The sequence below is a fragment of the Oncorhynchus mykiss genome, chromosome 31 (genome assembly GCF_013265735.2).
Source record: "Oncorhynchus mykiss isolate Arlee chromosome 31, USDA_OmykA_1.1, whole genome shotgun sequence".
NCBI lineage: Eukaryota > Metazoa > Chordata > Actinopteri > Salmoniformes > Salmonidae > Oncorhynchus > Oncorhynchus mykiss.
The window spans coordinates 20,561,203-20,581,265 of record NC_050571.1 but is presented as its reverse complement, the minus strand read 5'-3'; the positions used below and the strand labels follow the sequence as shown (position 1 = coordinate 20,581,265).

The following is a 20,063-nucleotide window of genomic DNA, read 5'->3' as shown; positions in this document are numbered from 1 at the left end:
TCCATTTAGCTGGTATCATTGCATTTCTGATTGAGTATTTTGGCTCACAACATTAATGCGTTATGCATGAGTTCCACAGCAGGCCTAAGCAACAGCATCACTCGGCCTGTGTGTGTCATATATAGCTCATATAAAGTGTTGATGTGAATATGCAGTTTCTAGAGAAACGGTGTTAAACTGCCTTTCTTTTCATGGTCCCAAGAATATAGTCATTTGAATGTTGTAAATGTGCTCTCCTATATGAGCACAGCTCTTTAACAAGACTCTCCAATGTGTTCATTGATAATTGGCAGTAGCATTGCAGCGGGGCACTACATCAACCTCTCCACGGCAATCCTGCCTGCTGAGTGACAGATGCTAATTAGCTATTGTCACAGGCACAGAGAATAATCCTCTCTCTCTCTATCTCTCTCTCTCTCTCTCTCTCTCTCTCTGGGTGCATTATTGCATTTCTTCATTATAAATTACAGGATTTTTGTGTGGCAGAATTGAAGATTTGAATGGAATAGAATGAACCTCTCCTTTTGCAAACATATTCAACAGCTATTTACCTTAGCCCACCCCACTTTCCACCCCAAATTCAATATATGTTTGACAAATGCATCGACTGGCTGCACTTGATATGAACATGCCTTTGGTCATTTTCTCTCAAAACAGTGGCCAAATAACATAAGTATTAGTTCTGTGCCGCTGAGTGACTGGTGTAATTTTTCTTTGTTTGTAAGCCATGCCCAGTGCTATTCACTGTACACTCCATATTCTCTTCAGTCTCTTTTCTTTTGTCTCGAAAGCCCTTCTTAAGTAGCAGTCATCCAGAACGCTTTCAGAGTGTGAAAATAGAGAGAAAGCTATAATGCTGTGCACAAAACCGAAGTGCCTCTGGCTAATTTCAATAGTGAAATCTTGTTGGCATTGATAGGTTTTTCAATGCTGTTTTTGTGCGCTCAAAGCTCCAATAACAAACAATGAAAATAATAAACTACTGTGGAATACATGCAATGGTGTTTTATCTCATTGTAAATGTCCTGGTAGCCATCCCATAACTAAACAAATCAAGGGGATATTCTACAGATCCTGGTGTTGCAGACAGTGCCTGTCCAAGATAGAACAGGCATGTGGGATACAGAATGCCAATATGAATAAATGTTACAATGTTACATTTATAGAAGCCGTTCCATATCTAAACAATCAAAGCAGATACGCCACAGTTCTATATGTGCCATTGGCTGTCTGCCTGTCATCCTCAACATGTCAGAATAACCATGATGTAGTTATCAGCATGTCCTATGAAAGACTATACCACCACCACCTGCATTGTATTAGAAACCATCAATTATTTTCTTGTGGTGAAATCTCTGTGTTAGTTTTGGTATGTTTTTTTTCCCTTTGTATTTTTCCCTTAGCTCTTTTCATTTCTGGCATCGTCTGTTTGTGTGGAGCCAGAGAGAACATTCCCCAGCAGAAATAATGACCACATAGATGGAGAGGCTTTGAAGAACAGAATCACAGAAATCCTGCCACTGGATCCAGGGGAATTGATAATGATAGTGTTTTCTGCGGGATGACAGGATTAGTCATAGACTGAGGAGGAGAAAAGGGCCCAAACATTCTGTCCCTCCTAATTCTTGTAGCGTGAACGTACCGCTGAGCTCCATGGGAGCTGCTGGTGTGAGTACAGCCAAGCCAGGCCTCATTAAACGCTCTCAGGCTGATCTGAGGATGGTTGTGGCTGCTGTCTGAGGCTGGCTGTGGCCATGCTGGGAGCCAATGCACCCTGGGGTCCACGTACACCACCCTGCCATCCTTCAGCCTCCTGCAGTCTGAACGCACAGAGCATCACAGGACCCAAACACTGGACACCAATCAGCATTCAGGATTAGACCCACCTGTTGTATAAAGTTCAAATATGTTTGAATAGCCTTCTTAGAACAAACTAGAATACACATCTACAGAATCTTCCATGGAAAATGAAAAGTTGCAATATCAAAGGAGTATGGAATTAATGGAAGATCTGTAAGATGCTACCTTCCTTACTATCACTGAGACATCAAATTAGCAAAATAAATAAATTAGCGCTCAATAACCCCCCCTCCCGCCCAGAGTATGAAAAGGAACCAGCAGAGACTGTGACCTTTTAGTGAACATGGGGGATAAAACAAAGTTTTATCAGTAGTAATGAGCCATCTGGATGCTGCTGCATCCACACTGTCCAGCCACTCAACCACCTGAAGGAACCATCCATCTACTATCTGTTGACAAGGTGAAGGTGTGAAGCATCACTGCTGTCACTCACCCATCTGGGCCAGTCATATACCGGCAATCAGACACACGCTCCCAAAGCCTGCTCCCATTTGCCAGCTGTCCATACATCTCACAAAATGAAAGTTCTGTCAAACGTTAGTGTTTATGGACTGTCCACCCCAAATCATGGCCGAATTTGTGTTTTTTGCAAAGGAAAATAGTAAAAAAATATTATTGCAATGCATGATCCTGGGGCAATAATTTCCTGTTTGAAATACACATTTGCTATTTGTCACCAGCACCACATTTATAGAGGGATGAATGGAGGAGACCAAAGGAAGGAAAAATGGATAGACAGACTCTAGACGGAGAGAAAAAGAGGTCTGGAACTGTTTATCAGCAGGTTACTATTCAGTGCCGTCCAGCTCATATGAATGAGCCTCACACACCCTTCGGCCTGACAGCCAGAGACACACACTGCCTCTGAGCAGCAGTCAGATGCCACAGGCAGAATATAGCTACATGTACACTGTTTTGTCATTTCCCCGACTGTGAGTTGTGTGTCCCAGATGGATCCCACCTGACGCGCTCCCGCTTCTCCGACCTCCGCTTCGTCCTGCTGCTGTGGAGGAGTGCTCCCTGCTGGATCCAGAGGGAAATGCCTTCCCCTTCCCACTGTGAAGAAAATCTCCTGGGCTAACCGCATACAAACACTGTACTGACTGTTGCTAATGTGAAAAGACTCTGGAGGACACTACAGATTTAACAGATTGTAGACGCCAATATGGTGACTTAGAACTCTGACAGCGAGGGAAAAGAGAGAACATTTTGTATTTCAGATTAATTCCAATGTATTATTAGAATGTAGACAGTGAAAGTTCTCAAATGCCCATGCTAAATACAGTATTTAGTAGAGAATGAATATGCTTATATTTTCTTGGCCGAGAAAAGATGACGGAGGCGTATGTTGCTAAAATTATGAAAGGCAGCCTGAAAATAAAGAGATGGGATTGACCCAGAGAAAAGAGGAGGATGGAGCAGATCCATGTTCTGTCTGTCTGTCCCTCCCTCCCTTCCTCCCTCCCTGTAAACGCTACGCTCATGTCACACCTGCCTGGTCCCTGCTGTAGCCCATCAGAGTGTGAAAACAGTTAGCATGGGAGGATCTGTCTGTCTATCTGTCTGTCTGTGGGAGGTGTGGGGATAGGGGCCTTTCGAAGGCTGTGGCATGGGGCGTGACAAAAGCCTTATCTCCCCGCTCCACTCCCTGTGCACGGCCAGAGACCTGTCAGGACCTATCATCCACTTGTCTCCGCCCTGCCTCCTGCGACAGCCCTGGATACAGAGGCGCTGTCACATGCTGGATGCACTGGAGGAGAAACGCAGTCAAACCCAGCCTGCACTTCAGGAGTAGGAGACTGAGCCTGACATTTCACAGAATTCAGCATCAAGACATTTTCCTTTTTTTCAAATCAGGGGAAAATATGTTGCCTTGAGTCTATCAAGGCTGAGAGATTGGAACCTGTTTCAGAATAACTGCCTTTAACTCCATGGTATGGTTATGGTATGGTATGGTATGGTATGGGTATGGTATGGTATGGGTATGGTATGGTATGGTATGGTATGGGTATGGTATGGTATGGTATGGTATGGTATGGTATGGTATGGTATGGTATGGTATGGGTATGGGTATGGGTATGGTATGGTATGGGTATGGTATGGTATGGGTATGGTATGGGTATGGTATGGTATGGTATGGTATGGGTATGGTATGGTATGGGTATGGTATGGTATGTATGATATGGTATGCTTCCTCCTGCTCTAAATATTTTAACCATTTCTGGTTGGAAATATATTACTGGACACAGGAACCATCAATCATGGAGTGGGAGACAACAGTACCCATATGTAAAAATGTATACACTCATGACTGTAAGTCGTTTGCTAATTGGCATATATTTTATATATATTATATAATGAGTGTACAAAACATTAAGAACAGCTTCCTAACATTGAGTACCCCCTTTTGCCCTCAGATCAGCCTCAATTCGTCGGGGCATGGACCCTCCAAGGTGTCGAAAGCGTTCCACAGTGATGCTGGCCAATGTTGACTCCAATGCTTCACACAGTTGTATCAAGTTGGCTGGATGTCCTTTGAGTGGTGGACCATTCTTGAAAGACACAGGAAACTGTTGAGCGTGAAAAACCCAGCAGCATTGCAGTTCATGACACAAACCGGTGTGCCCTGCACCTATGACCATACCCCGTTCAAAGGCACTTAAATACTTTGTCTTGCCCATTCACCATCTGAATGGTATACAGTGCCTTGCGAAAGTATTCGGCCCCCTTGAACTTTGCGACCTTTTGCGATTTTTTTGTGAAGAATCAACAACAAGTGGGACACAATCATGAAGTGGAATGACATTTATTGGATATTTCTAACTTTTTTAACAAATCAAAAACTGAAAAATTGGGCGTGCAAAATTATTCAGCCCCCTTAAGTTAATACTTTGTAGCGCCACCTTTTGCTGCGATTACAGCTGTAAGTCGCTTGGGGTATGTCTATCAGTTTTGCACATCGAGAGACTGACATTTTTTCCCATTCCTCCTTGCAAAACAGCTCGAGCTCAGTGAGGTTGGATGGAGAGCATTTGTGAACAGCAGTTTTCAGTTCTTTCCACAGATTCTCGATTGGATTCAGGTCTGGACTTTGACTTGGCCATTCTAACACCTGGATATGTTTATTTTTGAACCATTCCATTGTAGATTTTGCTTTATGTTTTGGATCATTGTCTTGTTCGAAGACAAATCTCCGTCCCAGTCTCAGGTCTTTTGCAGACTCCATCAGGTTTTCTTCCAGAATGGTCCTGTATTTGGCTCCATCCATCTTCCCATCAATTTTAACCATCTTCCCTGTCCCTGCTGAAGAAAAGCAAGCTCAAACCATGATGCTGCCACCACCATGTTTGACAGTGGGGATGGTGTGTTCAGCTGTGTTGCTTTTACGCCAAACATAACGTTTTGCATTGTTGCCAAAAAGTTCAATTTTGGTTTCATCTGTCCAGAGCACCTTCTTCCACATGTTTGGTGTGTCTCCTAGGTGGCTTGTGGCAAACTTTAAACGACACTTTTTATGGATATCTTTAAGAAATGGCTTTCTTCTTGCCACTCTTCCATAAAGGCCAGATTTGTGCAATATACAACTGATTGTTGTCCTATGGACAGAGTCTCCCACCTCAGCTGTAGATCTCTGCAGTTCATTCAGAGTGATCATGGGCCTCTTGGCTGCATCTCTGATCAGTCTTCTCCTTGTATGAGCTGAAAGTTTAGAGGGACGGCCAGGTCTTGGTAGATTTGCAGTGGTCTGATACTCCTTCCATTTCAATATTATCGCTTGCACAGTGCTCCTTGGGATGTTTAAAGCTTGGGAAATCTTTTTGTATCCAAATCCGGCTTTAAACTTCTTCACAACAGTATCTCGGACCTGCCTATCACAGTGCAGGTGCATTTATACGGAGACTTGATTACACACAGGTGGATTGTATTTATCATCATTAGTCATTTAGGTCAACATTGGATCATTCAGAGATCCTCACTGAACTTCTGGAGAGAGTTTGCTGCACTGAAAGTAAAGGGGCTGAATAATTTTGCACGCCCAATTTTTCAGTTTTTGATTTGTTAAAAAAGTTTGAAATATCCAATAAATGTCGTTCCATTTCATGATTGTGTGCCACTTGTTGTTGATTCTTCACAAAAAAATACAGTTTTATATCTTTATGTTTGAAGCCTGAAATGTGGCAAAAGGTCGCAAAGCTCAAGGGGGCCGAATACTTTCGCAAGGAACTGTACATACACAATCCATGTCTCAATTGTCTCAAGGCTTAAAGCTTCTTCTTTAACCTGTCTCCTCCCCCTCATCTAAACTGATTGAAGTGGATTTAACAAGTGACATCAGTAAGGGATCATAGATTTCACCTAGATTCACATGGTAAGTCTATATCATGGAAAGAGCAGGTGTTCATAAAATGTTGTATACTCAGTGTATGTCATAATATATTATTATATCAGGTTGCAGCTAAACTAATTGCCCTGACTAGAAAACAGTATTATTCAAAAATTCTCATTGCACTCCACAACAGAACACCCAGATGTGGCTATCACATTTTAGCATATTACTCTTGTTTTTCAGTCTCAGCCTTGTGTAATCTTAATCTTCTCAGTGATAAATACACTTGCCTAGGGAAGAGTGATAAACAATAGTTCTTTATATGGTTTCAAATCAAAGAACAGAACCCAGTAAAATACAACTTGAGGAAAGTGTAAAAGTATTTGCTTTTACATATGCTTAAGTATCAAAAGTAAATGTATTAATAATTTTGAATCCCTTATATTAAGCAAACCAGACGGCCTAATTTTCTTGTATTTTTTTATTTATTTACGGATAGCCAGGGGCACACTCCAACACTCAGCATTTACAAGCGAAGCATTTGTGTTTAGTGAGTTCGCCAGATCAGAGGCAGTAGGGATGACCAGGGATAAGTGCATGAATTGGACCATTTTCTGTCCTGCTAAGCATTCAAAATGTAACTAGTACCTTTGGGTGTCAGGGAAAATGTATGTAGTAAAAAGTTAATTATTTTCTTTAGGAACGTAGTGAAGTAAAAGTAAAAGTAGTCAAAAATATTTATAGTGAAGTCGAGTACAGATACTAAAAAAAAAATATGTAAGTAGTACTTTAAAGTATTTTTACTTAAGTACTTTACAGCACTGGCCATTATACATGACTGTGCTTACTAAACAGGAGCCAACCGAAGGGCTTTTTTCACTAATGTATATGATTGACACTTTCGAAACATTGGATCCCATCCCGCCAAGGAGGCATTCAGTCAGATGATGTGGAATGTAAAATTGCCAGTTTAAGTCCCATTGATGTGCATATAAAGACTCAGTCATTGTTTCTTCTTCAAAAAGATAAGATATCTGATGGCTGAGAATTACACAAGCATCAAGTCATTAGGGAGGGGAGACTTCATAGTAATCAAAATACATTAGCAGACAAGCTTCTGACATCAGCTCTAAAATAGCTCCTGTGCAAATTGATTTTGACAGTGTGAGTTAAGGCCTGCTTTACTCAATGGATGAGTCATAGAGGATTTAAAACATTCAGTGAAACCATCATTTATTACTTGGGTAAAAGACTTGTTAATTAACTCTACAGGTAAGCGTCTATTCTATACTAGCAAAAACTACTCACAATTTAGGTAAGGGACTGACTCTTGAGTTGAGATGAGACAGACCTTTGTTTGGTTGAATGTGTGCTAAAGGAAGAGCCCTGCTCTCAGCTATCTTGTTGGCTTAGCGGAAACATGACCCATTTGTCTGGAGAAAATACCTAAATCAATCATTTAATTTCAGTTTTCAATTAGGAGAGTTAACAGGTGTTAGCTTTGATGTTTAACATGGGCCCCCTCTGCTAGTCCATCAGCAGTAGTGCACATCGGAAATGACTGTCACTGCATACTCTACTATCTACCTTACATTACATTTGAGTCATTTATTTTTTAGTCTCCGTCCAAATGGGGAGCACAAAGGTAAGTCATACAAATTAACAGTTTAATTATAACATACACAGACCTTGGTAGTAGCAAATCTAATGGTAACTCATCTGTTTTCTAGTTTAGGGAACCAGGATGTTTTGTTGTTCAGATCCACATTTAGACCACTCTTTGTGATGTCATGGTGAGTATGGAATGGATAATGGCCTTCAGTTGATTCTACACTGAACAAAAATATAAATGCAACATGCAACAATTTAAAAGATTTTACTGAGTTACAGTTCATATATGGAAATCAATCCATTTAAATATGTTCATTAGGCCCTAATCTATGGATTTCACATGGCTGGGAATACAGATATGCATCTGTTGGTCACAGATACCTTTAAAAAAGTAGGGGCGTGGATAAGAAAACCAGTCAGTATCTCGTATAACCACCATTTGTCTCGTGCAGCGCGCGATACATGATCTCCTTCGCATAGAGTTGATCAGGCTTGTGGCCTGTGGAATGTTGTTCCACTCCTCTTCAATGGCCGTGCGATGTCGCTGCATATTGAAGGGAACTGGAACACGCTTTCATACACGTTGAGCATCCCAAACAAGCTCAATGGGTGACATGTCTGGTGAGTATGCAATCTATAGAAGAACTGGGGCATTTTCAGATTCCAGGAATTGTGTACAGATCTTTGTGACCGTGGGGCCGTGCATTATCATGCTGAAACATGAGGTGATGGAGGCGGATGAATGGCACGACAATGGGCCTCAGGATCTCGTCACGTTATCTAATGTGCACTCAAATTGCCATCGATAAAATGCAATTGTGTTTTTTGTCCGTAGCTTATGCCTGCCCATACCATAACCCCACTGCCACCATGGAGCACTCTGTTCACAACGTTGACATCAGCAAACCGCTCGCCCACATGACGCCATACACACAGTCTGCCATCTGCCCAGTACAGTTGAAACCGGGATTCATCCATGAAGAGCACATTTCTCCAGCGTGACAGTGGCCATCGAAGGTGAGCATTTGCCCACTTAAGTCGTTTACGACGCCAGTAGGCAAATTATAAATAATATTTTTGTGCATATGGAACATTTCTGGGTTCTTTTATTTCAGCTCATGAAACATGGGACAAACACTTTACATGTTGCGTTTATATTTTTGCCCAGTATATTATGCTTACACACACATTCACACGAAAGAGAGAGGCAAGGCATCTAGCAAGAAGCTTGGCAGCTCAATAGAGGAAAGCTAATCCAACATGCCACATTGAAGATGTGTATAGTCCTTCAGAAAGCAACTTTATTGACTGTGTGTATTTCAGACATGCCAAGAAAGTTGGACCCATTTGAGAGAACCAGAGACAAAGGAAAGCTTGGTAGAGTGCCAGTCTGTCAGAAGAGAATAAATTAAAAGGGCTCCTCAGTTTTATTGTGCTCAAACGACTGAAAACAAACCTCTTTTAACAGAGTGATATAAACCAAATAATACATTCTCTATAAAATGCTTCATTACATTACCACACTTTATTTGAGATATCTTAAATACCTTTACCATGTGTTCAAAACCGCAGCACGTTGAATTCAGCCCAAACACCATTTTGACTAATACAATCACCTATGCTAATTAAATACTACTCCAGGCACATTTTCATGTGTTGTCATACATTTTTCCATGCATGTATTAATGAGAGTAGAGGCAGTGTGGGCCAGGGGAAGAGGAGGGAGGGGACTGGCAGGGGAAGAGGGGTTCTGGAGTGCTGAGTTCAATTGACAAGGCCTTCAGTGACAACAGGAAAAGGAGCAGGGAGAGAGAGCAGCAGGTGAAAGAAGAGGCCATTTTAGGTCTCTCTCTCAATGCAGCCTGTTTTTAGTCTGACCAAAACTAGGTCAGTCTCTGGGATAGAGAAATTACAGATTAAATGGCTCTGCCAAAGTTGAGGGGGGAAGAGGGGGGAGAGAGAGAGGGCCCTCTGTTCTGTGCTCAGTATAATTGGCATATATCTCTTGCAGAAGTTGCATTGCTTAAGTTCATGTCATGACTGCTCAATGTGCAACAAACCATTTTTGGAACAAGGCTAATTGTTGGACTAGGTCTGTCCCAGGGCTCCACCATGTGGTCAAAATAGAGAAACTCCCATGGGCTCTCTTCAAATAAATTACGTACAGTAGCTACTGTATATACCAGTGGTACTGAAATATGTCCTGCACAAGTCCCTATATATTTATGTGTAGTGAATCAAACTAAATCATTACTTTGATACATAATCCTCTTTGTTCCTGTATGGAACAAAATGCTTCCAGGAGAAAGCAACACCACTACCGATCTGTCTTTTGGGGGATGGTTTTCCTTTATCTCCTTCTCCATGGTTCTTTGTCAGGTTTCCTTTGGGCAAAAAACTGAATCAATCAATCAAATAAATTGATTTTATAAAGCCCTTTAAATATCAGAAGATGTCATGTGTTTATACAGAAACCCAGCCTAAAATCCCAAAGAGCAAGCAATGCAGAAGCACAGTGAATTTCAGGACAGACGGTTTTTACACGCTTCAGCAGTCCCGTTCTGAGTTTGTGTGGCCTACCACTTCGCGGCTTAGCCATTGTTGCTCCTAGACATTTCCACTTCACAATAACGGTGCTTACAGTTGACCAGGGAAGCTCTAGCAGGGCAGACATTTGCCAAACTGATTTGTTGGAAAGGTGGCATCCTATGACAGTGCCATGTTGAAATTCACTGAGCTTTTCAGTAAGGCCCTTCTACTGCCAATGTTTCTCTATGGAGATTGCATGGGTGTGTGCTTGATTTTATACACCTATCATCAATAGGTGTGGCTGAAATAACCGAATCCACTAATTTGAAGGGGTGTCCGCATACTTTTGTATATATAGTGTATCATTCAGCTACTGTTCTTGGAAGAAATATGACTACAAATGATTAACTTTCGCGATCCTTTTTGGCCAATCGACAGCCATCAACTTATATGTAATGCTTAAACTAAAATTAAACATTAGCAGAGTAAGATCCACCTTTATTTATTGAAACGGCTTGCATACAAAATATTTTGCACTATAACCAAACAATGTCAACATAAAACCCAATCTATTTCGCTAATATGTACAATGAAAATATTGCCCCAAGTGCAGTAACATACAAGGTCATTCTACCTTGGTCCAGTATCTGCAATATTTCTGGTTGCAGTTCTGCTTCCAAACCAAACTGCCTACAATGTGTGCAAGAAGAAATGTTTTAGAGTTGTCTTTTTATTGAATCTTATAAATTCCCAAAATAAAGAACTAGAAAAGTCTGTTTGGCAACACGGAGATATTGCTTGTCCTTGACAAGAGTAGACTGAACTGCAGCCTCTTACGGTCTGTATTCGATCATTCAAATACCAGGAGGAAACCATTCATGCCCCAAGCAGGGTTAGATAAAGTCCCAGATGGCTGAGTAAACCATTTATGTATCTGGCAGGGTTAGATAAAGTCCCAGATGGCTGAGTAAACCATTTATGTATCTGGCAGGGTTAGATAAAGTCCCAGATGGCTGAGTAAACCATTTATGTATCTGGCAGGGTTAGATAAAGTTCCAGATGGCTGAGTAAACAATTTATGTTGGCAGGGTTAGATAAAGTCCCAGATGGCTGAGTAAACAATTTATGTTGGCAGGGTTAGATATAGTCCCAGATGGTTGGTGCCATTCTGAAGAGAATGGCCCACATTGCTCAGGCAGTTCATAATGTCATCAAACTTCTCTTCTTCAAGTCTGAACCCCTCAGCTGGACTAAACCCACCATTTCATTTTTTTCTTTTTTGCTGCTATTAGTACAACATATTAAATGAATATCTATGTAATTTCATAGCCGGACTGGGCCAGTTGAATTGTTGACTGTTAACGCTGGGGAGAGCAGTGGCTGTTAGCCTGCTGAAATACTATTTTGTGAATTGGACACGAGCAAAATTACAGCGAGACAAGAGGCTGACAGCTGTTGACTGATGCCCATTACCTGTACACCATTCAACATTGCAATTTAGAGAGTAAACAAGAAAACCCCAAAATAAATTAGAACAAGACACTAGCTATATCCTCACAGTAGTTTTTTTAAAAGAATCAACTAAACTAAGGTTTTAATGCACAAGCACTGATCCGATATAAGACAGACGGTTATACCATGTGACTAAACTTCGTCCTCTGTACGGTGAAGGTACAGGAGACTCCGTTAGCTATAGGGTATCTAAACTTGGTAATATTGTTGACAGCATTCATGTGATTCCCCTGCCGAAGAAATCTTATCACATAGTTTATTATAGTTCATATTATTTAGTAGTTGCAGATAAAATAAAATGATTAAGTGCACATTTGAAGTTCAATCCAAAACAATAGCAAAAAAATATTTTAACAAATTAGATATACAGTATGCAACCCACTTTATAATTTACAATCTAATGACCAATTGTCAATATCATATGAACAACATGTTAGGGTTGGAGAGAGGTGTGCCACTCTTTTCATTGAATCTCTGAAATAAAAAACCAACAGGAAAGGGATTGTTGGTGAATGCATGGTGAAAGGACCATGTGCTCAATATCTCTCCCCAGTTTGACATAGTTCATGTTAAAAGGTCCATAGAAGTGATTCTGTCATAAGATACTGTTCAGTGTCTAGACAATATGACACTAGTCTCCGTTAAATGTAGCCATGGTGTGAAATGACAAAATAATCTGAGACCTTGAATGAAAATCCACACAAACCCAGTGTGACCATGGTAAGATCGATATTGAGATCATTGTCGTTCCCCCTTTTCCAAAAAATAAATGCTATATCACTAGCTAGAAAAAGTCAATCATCATCCCTAATCAAGAAATATTCAGCAAAAGGAAACAAAGTGACACATCAGATTGCTGACTTCCCGGATGTGGAAACCGATGATAATAATGAACATGCATTGCAAGGTTAAAAAGACAGTTCTCATTTTTTTAGATGGTGAGCTGTGTGTTCACTACACACAAGTAAAATCCATTACCGTTTTCCCAATGTCGTCGTCTTCCCTGATTTCAATTTCTATTTGTGATACTATCCACAGGAGATAAAAGGCACAGATCAGACAGGGGGGGGGGGGGGGGGTTCTTTTTATGTTATGTTTTTTGTTTGTTGCTAATGATGCAGCTGTGACCTCACATGATAATGAGTTCTATATTCCACTGTGACACAGGGCTCCATAAACACATGCCATGAGAGAGAGAAGGCAGGAAGGACCAAACAATCCAACCCTCTATCCGGAGAAAAGGCTAGTACATGAACAAGCGATAGAAAACCATATCTTAAGAAATACAGATTCATCAGGTTGGCCCCTCTTTGTTTTAAACACATTTTCTTTCCACAGCTTTTAAATCATCTGATAGGTAGTTGTCAACAATGTCAATTAGAAAAAGACTGTAGTCGCCGTTTTCCTTCTCCTGTTAACCCCTAAAACCCTAGATGGCTCCTTCCCTGTACACAGTAACCCACCAAACACCCCATCCACCTGCCGCTGGAGTTGGTTTGTCCAAAGTGTGCTTCATTTCAGCCCTGACCTGCTCCTCTTTGGCCTAACGTGTCTCTAATGAAGAAGCTTCTGGATTGATGGTGTGGTGAGAGAGATGAGGGTGCCTTCAGACGGCCCCGTCTACGACACCCCGTTCACCATCGCCAGGCTTATGGCGGTGGCTTCACCACCAGGGCTTTCCTGGTTATCCTTCTTGATAGGTCGCTCTTTTATGGGTCTCTGTCGGTTGGCTCCATCGCCTGCGGGGCCTCTGGCTGCAGCATGAACACTCCTCTCATTATTACCATCCACTCTGATCTGTGGGACCAGAGACAGGACACTGTATGAGAAGGTAAATTACATTGGGGATATGCAGGACTACTAAGTACAGTCACTTAGAGTTAGATGCAATTCTATTCAATGTTGTCACCCGAGAGCGCTATCACTTTATGTTTGCGTGTGACCATTAAAATCAGCACCAGTATAAATTGCGGTTCGGCCGTGTGGTGCAAAAGTCCAGAGGCGTGGGAGCAGGGACTGTCGTTCCCGCATCTCCCCAAGCCTCTGTCAGAGGGCAATGACTAAGTTGCTAAATGTGTCATGATATGTCATAAAATATGACAAAATCAAGTTCCTACAAAGGGCAAACATTATGATTATGTACATTTCTCCTCTGAGATCTAGTTGATATAAAGAGGATACAGGGTTACACCTAGTGGTCCTGTTGTGACATGGCAACAGGTATTCCAAAAGGGACCCTGTCAGGAACAAAGAAAAGCTTGGGTGCCTTAATTACACCAATTATGTTGTAAAACTGTTTGCAACAGAAACCATTTGCAACGAAAACGAGTTTGTTTTGGAAAAATTCCGGTTGGTATCTTCAGTTTGGTTCTTTAACAGGAAACGGTTTCCTTTGCAAGACATGTGTCTGGAATTCCTCACCTGCAAAGAATCTTCCAGAGGCCTCAGCTTAGGGTCTCTGGTATTCCGTGAGCGTGACTCAGTCCACTGGATGTCTTCCGCTACTTAGGAACCAGAGAGCCAGACAGGATTAAAACTCAAAATGTTATCATGGCAGGATGAAATCATTACTCTCAAACAGACTCAAACAGTAGTACATAAATACATTCATGGCCTTAGGGTTTTATCTAGAGACACTAGTCCCTCGTACAGCAGGTTATTATAGTAAGAATGCTCCATTTACAGGCAAGCTTGAATAAGGTTAGTGCAGACCTTTGAAGCTTCCCCCTCTTCCTCTCCCTCCCCGCCCGCGAGGCCCTCCTCTCTTCCGTGTATCAGGTCGTTTGGGGAAGCCCCCAGTCAGGTCCTCAGTGGGGGCCAGAGACCAGTCACTCAGCTCGTCCTTGTGGTCCGACTCAGTCTCGGAGGCATTGGAAGCCTCAGAGTTAGTACCTGGTAAGAGGGATAGAGGTTATTCTGCAAACCAGGAACTAAATGGAATTCAGCTTACAGAGTTCTTAGTGAAACGACACAGTTCGTTTCACTCAGTTTCCAACGGTGATATGAGCCACTATGTTCATACACACTTAGTGAAATACATACTGTTTCATATTGGTCAACAGTTCTGTCCCATACATACCTGAGGCTAAAGAGGGACCACCACGTCGGCCACGGCCTCCTCCCCTGACGAATGGCTTCCCTCCTCTCTGGGAGCCCATGCCCATCATCCCCAGCCCGCCGTTGTCTACGATGGGCTTGTCAGGCCGTCCAGTCCCTGGGCCCCCCCTGGGGCCCCCTCCCCCAATCTGCCTCAGCTGCTCGTCTATCTGCAGTCGCTCCATACGGAGCTGGTCCACTTCCTATAGGGACACGGTGTATGTATTCAACGTACTTATTTAGAAGTCACTCCTACCTCTAATAGTGAAAGTTGGGTAGAATCTGCCATTCTGATGAAGCAAGCAATGTGTAGACTAACTGCTGCTTTAAGTATTCAACTGTAAGAGGTTTTGGATCAAAGCATCTGCCAAGCGGCATACATCTCAACATCCATGAAAGCATCAATTTTATTAGCGCAATAGGGGCAAGCGTCTAACCTTCAGATAGTTGAGATGATAGTCCAACAGTACTTTAGCATTGGAGATGCTCTCCTTTGTCCCCACAAAGACAAACGGCACCAATCCCTGTAAGGGAAATAGACAGACAGGATCTAATGAGGACCGAGTGGCTGTAGAGTCCTCACTAGTTAAAGATGCGTTATACAGGTTTTGTACACGTTTGAGCTGGTAGTTTTGAAAGCAGCGCTCAAGCCAAAACAGGTGGCTGAAAATTGTGCACAACATCACGTGTATCACATGGCTGCTGTCCAGCCCTGCAGGTGTGTGCACAAAGAGGAAAACAACTGTTAGGTGTGCATGCGGTGTACACTTGCTTGGGCTCATCCTGCAACCTCATTGGACAATACTGGGCTGACCTGAATCCAGCTCAAGCCAGCGAACTAGTGAGCGACAGGGATTTTTCAACGTGAAAATGTAATTTAGAAGCCAACATTGGAAAATATACTCATGCTTGCATCAAATACCCTTAAGTCCTGTAGCCTACTGCCGACCCTTGAGTGCTGACCTAGTGCACAAAAGTTTTTTTTGCTTTATTTTTCATTTTTCATGTTCCAAATAAAAATCTGAAGTTCAATGTGTTTCCAATTGCATTTTCAACTCCACCAATAGTTTTGTCACACACTGTTAAATAACAAATGTGCCCACTATGCTCTTAGCACATGCGATCTAGCCAACAGTTTGCAGATACAGTGACGATCTGAACCCCGCCCTGTGCAACTGGGTCCTGGACTTCCTGACGGGTTGCCCCCAGGTGGTGAAGTTAGGAAACAACACAACTATGCTGATCCTCAACACAGGGGACCCACAGCCCCCTCACCCATGACTGCATAGCCACGCACACCTCCAACTCAATCATCAAGTTTGCAGATGACACAGTAGTAGGCCTGATTACCAACAATAACGAGACAGCCTACAGGGAGGAGGTGAGGGCTCTGGCAGAGTGGTGCCAGGAAAATAACCTCTCCCTCAACGTCAACAAAACAAAGGAGCTGATCGTGGACTTCAGGAGACAACAGAGAGCGCACACCCCCATCCACATTGACGGGACCACAGTGGAGGTGAAAAGATGCACAATTGAGAGCATCCTCTAGGGCTGAATCACCGCCTGGTACAGCAACTGCAACACCCACAGAGCTCTCCAGAGGGTGGTGCGGTCTGCCCAACGCATAACCGGGCTCAATGGGTGATACTCTGCCCCTGCGCACTTTTAGTCAATTCAAGCCACTTACCTCGTCTAATGGAGGTGGTTTCTTGTTGTTCTCTGCCTCAATCCGAACACGAACAACACCAGATTTATCCACCACTTCCTGGATCAGCTTTCCATTTTTCCCAATGACTTTCCCTGGCGAAGGAGATGTAGTATTAGAATAGGAAACTATGAGAACATGAAGACGATGAGTTGATGACTTTTCAAACAACACATTTTATGTTCTACTTTACCCACTAAATTCCTTGGTACTTTGATGACATCTTCAGAAAACTCCAAGAAGCTCCTAGCCTTGCGGACAGCCTCTTGGTCCTGCAATTGAATCATACCCAGAGGAGATAAAATACATGCACGTCTTTCACTAGTATGACCAAGTAAATATTCCTTGTGAGTAAAGAGGCTTATGAGCATTCATTATATTTGTGCTAGTGGTGAGGTGCAGTGTAGTAAGCGTCCTACCTCTCCATAGATGTGGAAGGTGCAGGTCTCTTCATCCAGGTCTATAGTGGTGACCCCAGGTACTTTCCTGGCCTGCTGGATGTTGGCACCGTGGGTCCCAATGGCCAGCCCCATCAGATCATCCCGGACCACAAACTGTTCATGGAACCTGGACGCCAGCTGCCGAGAGCTCTGCACACAAACCATAACCCACGCATGGCTTAGCCATAGTTCTCCTCACGCTGAGCGATAACCTCCAATAGGCTAACAAGGCTTAGCCTTCATTTGAGAGTGTGTTTAAACTAAGTACTTCCAGTTGGCGGCTAGCCTCCTCATTCCTCTGCATTAGGGACAGCTTGGTGCGCAGGCTCCGGAAATGCATGTCGCTCAGCATCTGCACCCTTTTGGTTGTAACCTCATTCACGGACTAAAACAAGAGGACTGATATGATGAAACAATATCTAACAGGGGCTGAGTTATGAAACTTTGAGAAGCCAGAAAAATAATCCAACCTACCAGAATAACAAGCTGCTTTTTGTCTGAGTCATAAGTGACATTGAATGCTCCCAAAGCCTTCTTAAAATCTTTATGCGAGTCTTTTAAACACCTAAGAACACAAGACACAGTTCCCCAACATAGAAAGTCACATCAGCCTCAAATCAACAGTCACACATGGAAGCAATGACAACATACAACAATTACCTTACTTAAAAAAAGCCTTGAATAGGCCCACTTACATTTGCCGCAAGTCCTCTGGGACATCCAGATTAATTTTCAGGAAGGAGTTTTTTGTAGCTGGCTTGTTTGGATTCACAGGTCGTAACCTCTCTAATGTAACTATTTCATTTAGCGTGGCATCACAAGCGGTATACTCTATGACATAAAACTGAGAGGAAAGAAGATACTGTGTTATACGGATTATCATTAAAATATTACAGTAGCTACATAATAATAAACAAATGTAAACTCTCGCTCAAACAGCTGCATTGGTCTTACCTCACCCTTCACCATTCGAACTGTCGCCAGCCACCAGCCACATGGTTCTTTGTCATTGGCCCTAGAATAAACCTGTGGATAATTGATTAAGTACATTTTGTTGAGTTCTTATCACTGATATGCATCTAAACTGGCCCCTGTTTGCAGTACACATTAACTGAAAACCTGCAAATAACCAAAAAGAAGGAACCTAACAGCAGTTCCCTTCTGCTTTCAATAAAAGCCTAACCATCGAGCAGCCATTGTATAATCTAGCCTACTAGATCTCAGCAAAGTATTAGGCTTAATTGACATTGACTAGTGGGAAGGGAAGTCGTTATCCATTACTTACAGCACATACCTCAACTTCATCACTCTCGTTTATCTCTTTCTGAAAACCTGTGGGTGGAGGAAATCGAACATCATGGAAGGGAATTTGACGCTCTGGCTGCCAACTGAAAGAATAGAAATAAACAAATGAAACCAGGGTACGTCGCAAACGGAAATTAAACAACTGAACAAGTGTGCACATGCACTATCGTTAAGTTAAATGAGAAACAAAGTGTTACTTGCAAGAAGAACTAGCTAGTTAGTTATAGCAAATGCATTGACATGTAATCCATAGTGGTTAACGGGGCTCTCATGTCTGGCTCTGACTCAAAGTAGCCTAACGTTATTGTTGTTAATTAACTAGCTAACGTTACCTAGCTTACTGAATAGTCTACGATTCATTTGGAAAGTGAGCTTATTTGCTAGCTGACTAGATTATATTGCCAGGGAGCTAGTTAGTTAACTAGCAACTCACTTGTTTTCAAAGGAGACAGTGACAGAACTTTCATGAACATCCTTCAAATAGCCCTAAAGGAGAAAATGGTTGAGAAAATACAATACATTTTAGGCAAAGGAAAACAATCATTAGCCAAGAGGTCAAAGCCTAAAGATTAATCTCGTTGACTGCTGCTAGCTAGATAACAAGCAAGGCTAATTAGCTAGAACAAATACCACCAAAAACACGAAACTATATACTCCGTATGGCCTATTTTTTGGGGAAACAAATGTAGCTAGATAACTAGGATGCTACTGTAGCTAGCTAACGTTACCTAGCATTGGTTGGCTGTCTGTGGCTAGAAGCAGGCTGTACTGTCTGTCTTGTATGGGCCTGACGTTAAACCTAGCTAGATTAGCTAGCCGGTAAATAGCTCACTGAATGACTTATTGCAATAAATAAATAAATAATCAATACGTTTAGAAACATTAAAAAACTAGCAGTTAGCTACCAACCCACCTTGTAAAAAGCCCCACTCGTCCCCCTGACTTCAACCGCTAGCTCGTCCATGACGCCTAGCTATGCTAGCTAATGTAATGCTAACTTAGCTGGTTTGCTAAAAACACTGGGTGCGTGCAAAACTCTGGTCCTGGATCCCCCGGTAACGTCGTTTCCCTGTTGTATCTCTTTAATATTTCGATTTGCAAAGTTGCAGTTGAAGATTTCTAAAGAAATGAAAGCGAAACTTTTAAATGACGCTAGAATACACAGTTCACAACCGCTCTTGCAATGCACGCATTGATGTAAACATAAGAGCCTCCCTTTCCCTCGTCACGTGACAAGGTCAACTTTTAATAACGTCCACTCAGTTTCATTTAATTGGTTTCTCATCAGGAATGAGTGGTTCAGTGATCACTGTGCATTGGATTAATAATCGTCATAGTTAAAAAGGTTTATTATATATATACATATTCTTGGGGGGTGGCCAGTCCAGAAGGGGGGTGACCAGTCCAGAAGAGGACTGGCCACCCCACAAAGCTTGGTTCCTCTAAGTTTCTTCCTAGGTTCTGGCCTGTCTAGGGAGTTTTTCCTAGCCACTGTGCTTCTACACCTGCATTGCTTGCTGTTTGGGGTTTTAGGCTGGGTTTCTGTACAGCACTTTGAGATATCAGCTGATGTAAGAAGGGCTTTATAAATAAAAAAACAAATACATATATATATATATATATATATAATAGACAGAGGAATGGGAGGCCCCAGTGCACAGCTGAGCAAGGGGATAAG

General features: G+C 42.3%; 1 protein-coding gene across 4 annotated transcripts; it reads right to left on the bottom strand.

The window, feature by feature from the left end:
• Positions 1-10,808: 10,808 nt before the first annotated feature.
• On the bottom strand, positions 10,809-19,614 carry fmr1 (FMRP translational regulator 1). Of its 4 annotated transcripts, none has more exons than XM_021583566.2 (15): positions 19,299-19,614; positions 18,819-18,871; positions 18,366-18,468; positions 18,035-18,106; positions 17,776-17,924; positions 17,555-17,645; positions 17,349-17,465; positions 17,060-17,230; positions 16,834-16,912; positions 16,623-16,735; positions 15,373-15,459; positions 14,919-15,138; positions 14,552-14,731; positions 14,261-14,343; positions 10,809-13,636 (listed from the first exon to the last, which is right to left on the bottom strand). In XM_021583566.2, the coding sequence occupies exons 1-15, from the start codon at positions 19,347-19,349 to the stop codon at positions 13,460-13,462; spliced, it is 1,746 nt and encodes a 581-aa protein (XP_021439241.1). In that variant the 5' UTR covers positions 19,350-19,614; the 3' UTR covers positions 10,809-13,459. The 4 variants fall into 4 exon arrangements, with proteins under 4 accessions (XP_021439241.1, XP_021439242.1, XP_021439243.1 ...); XM_021583567.2 differs by having other exon boundaries at positions 14,261-14,340; XM_021583568.2 differs by having other exon boundaries at positions 18,375-18,468.
• Positions 19,615-20,063: the final 449 nt, after the last annotated feature.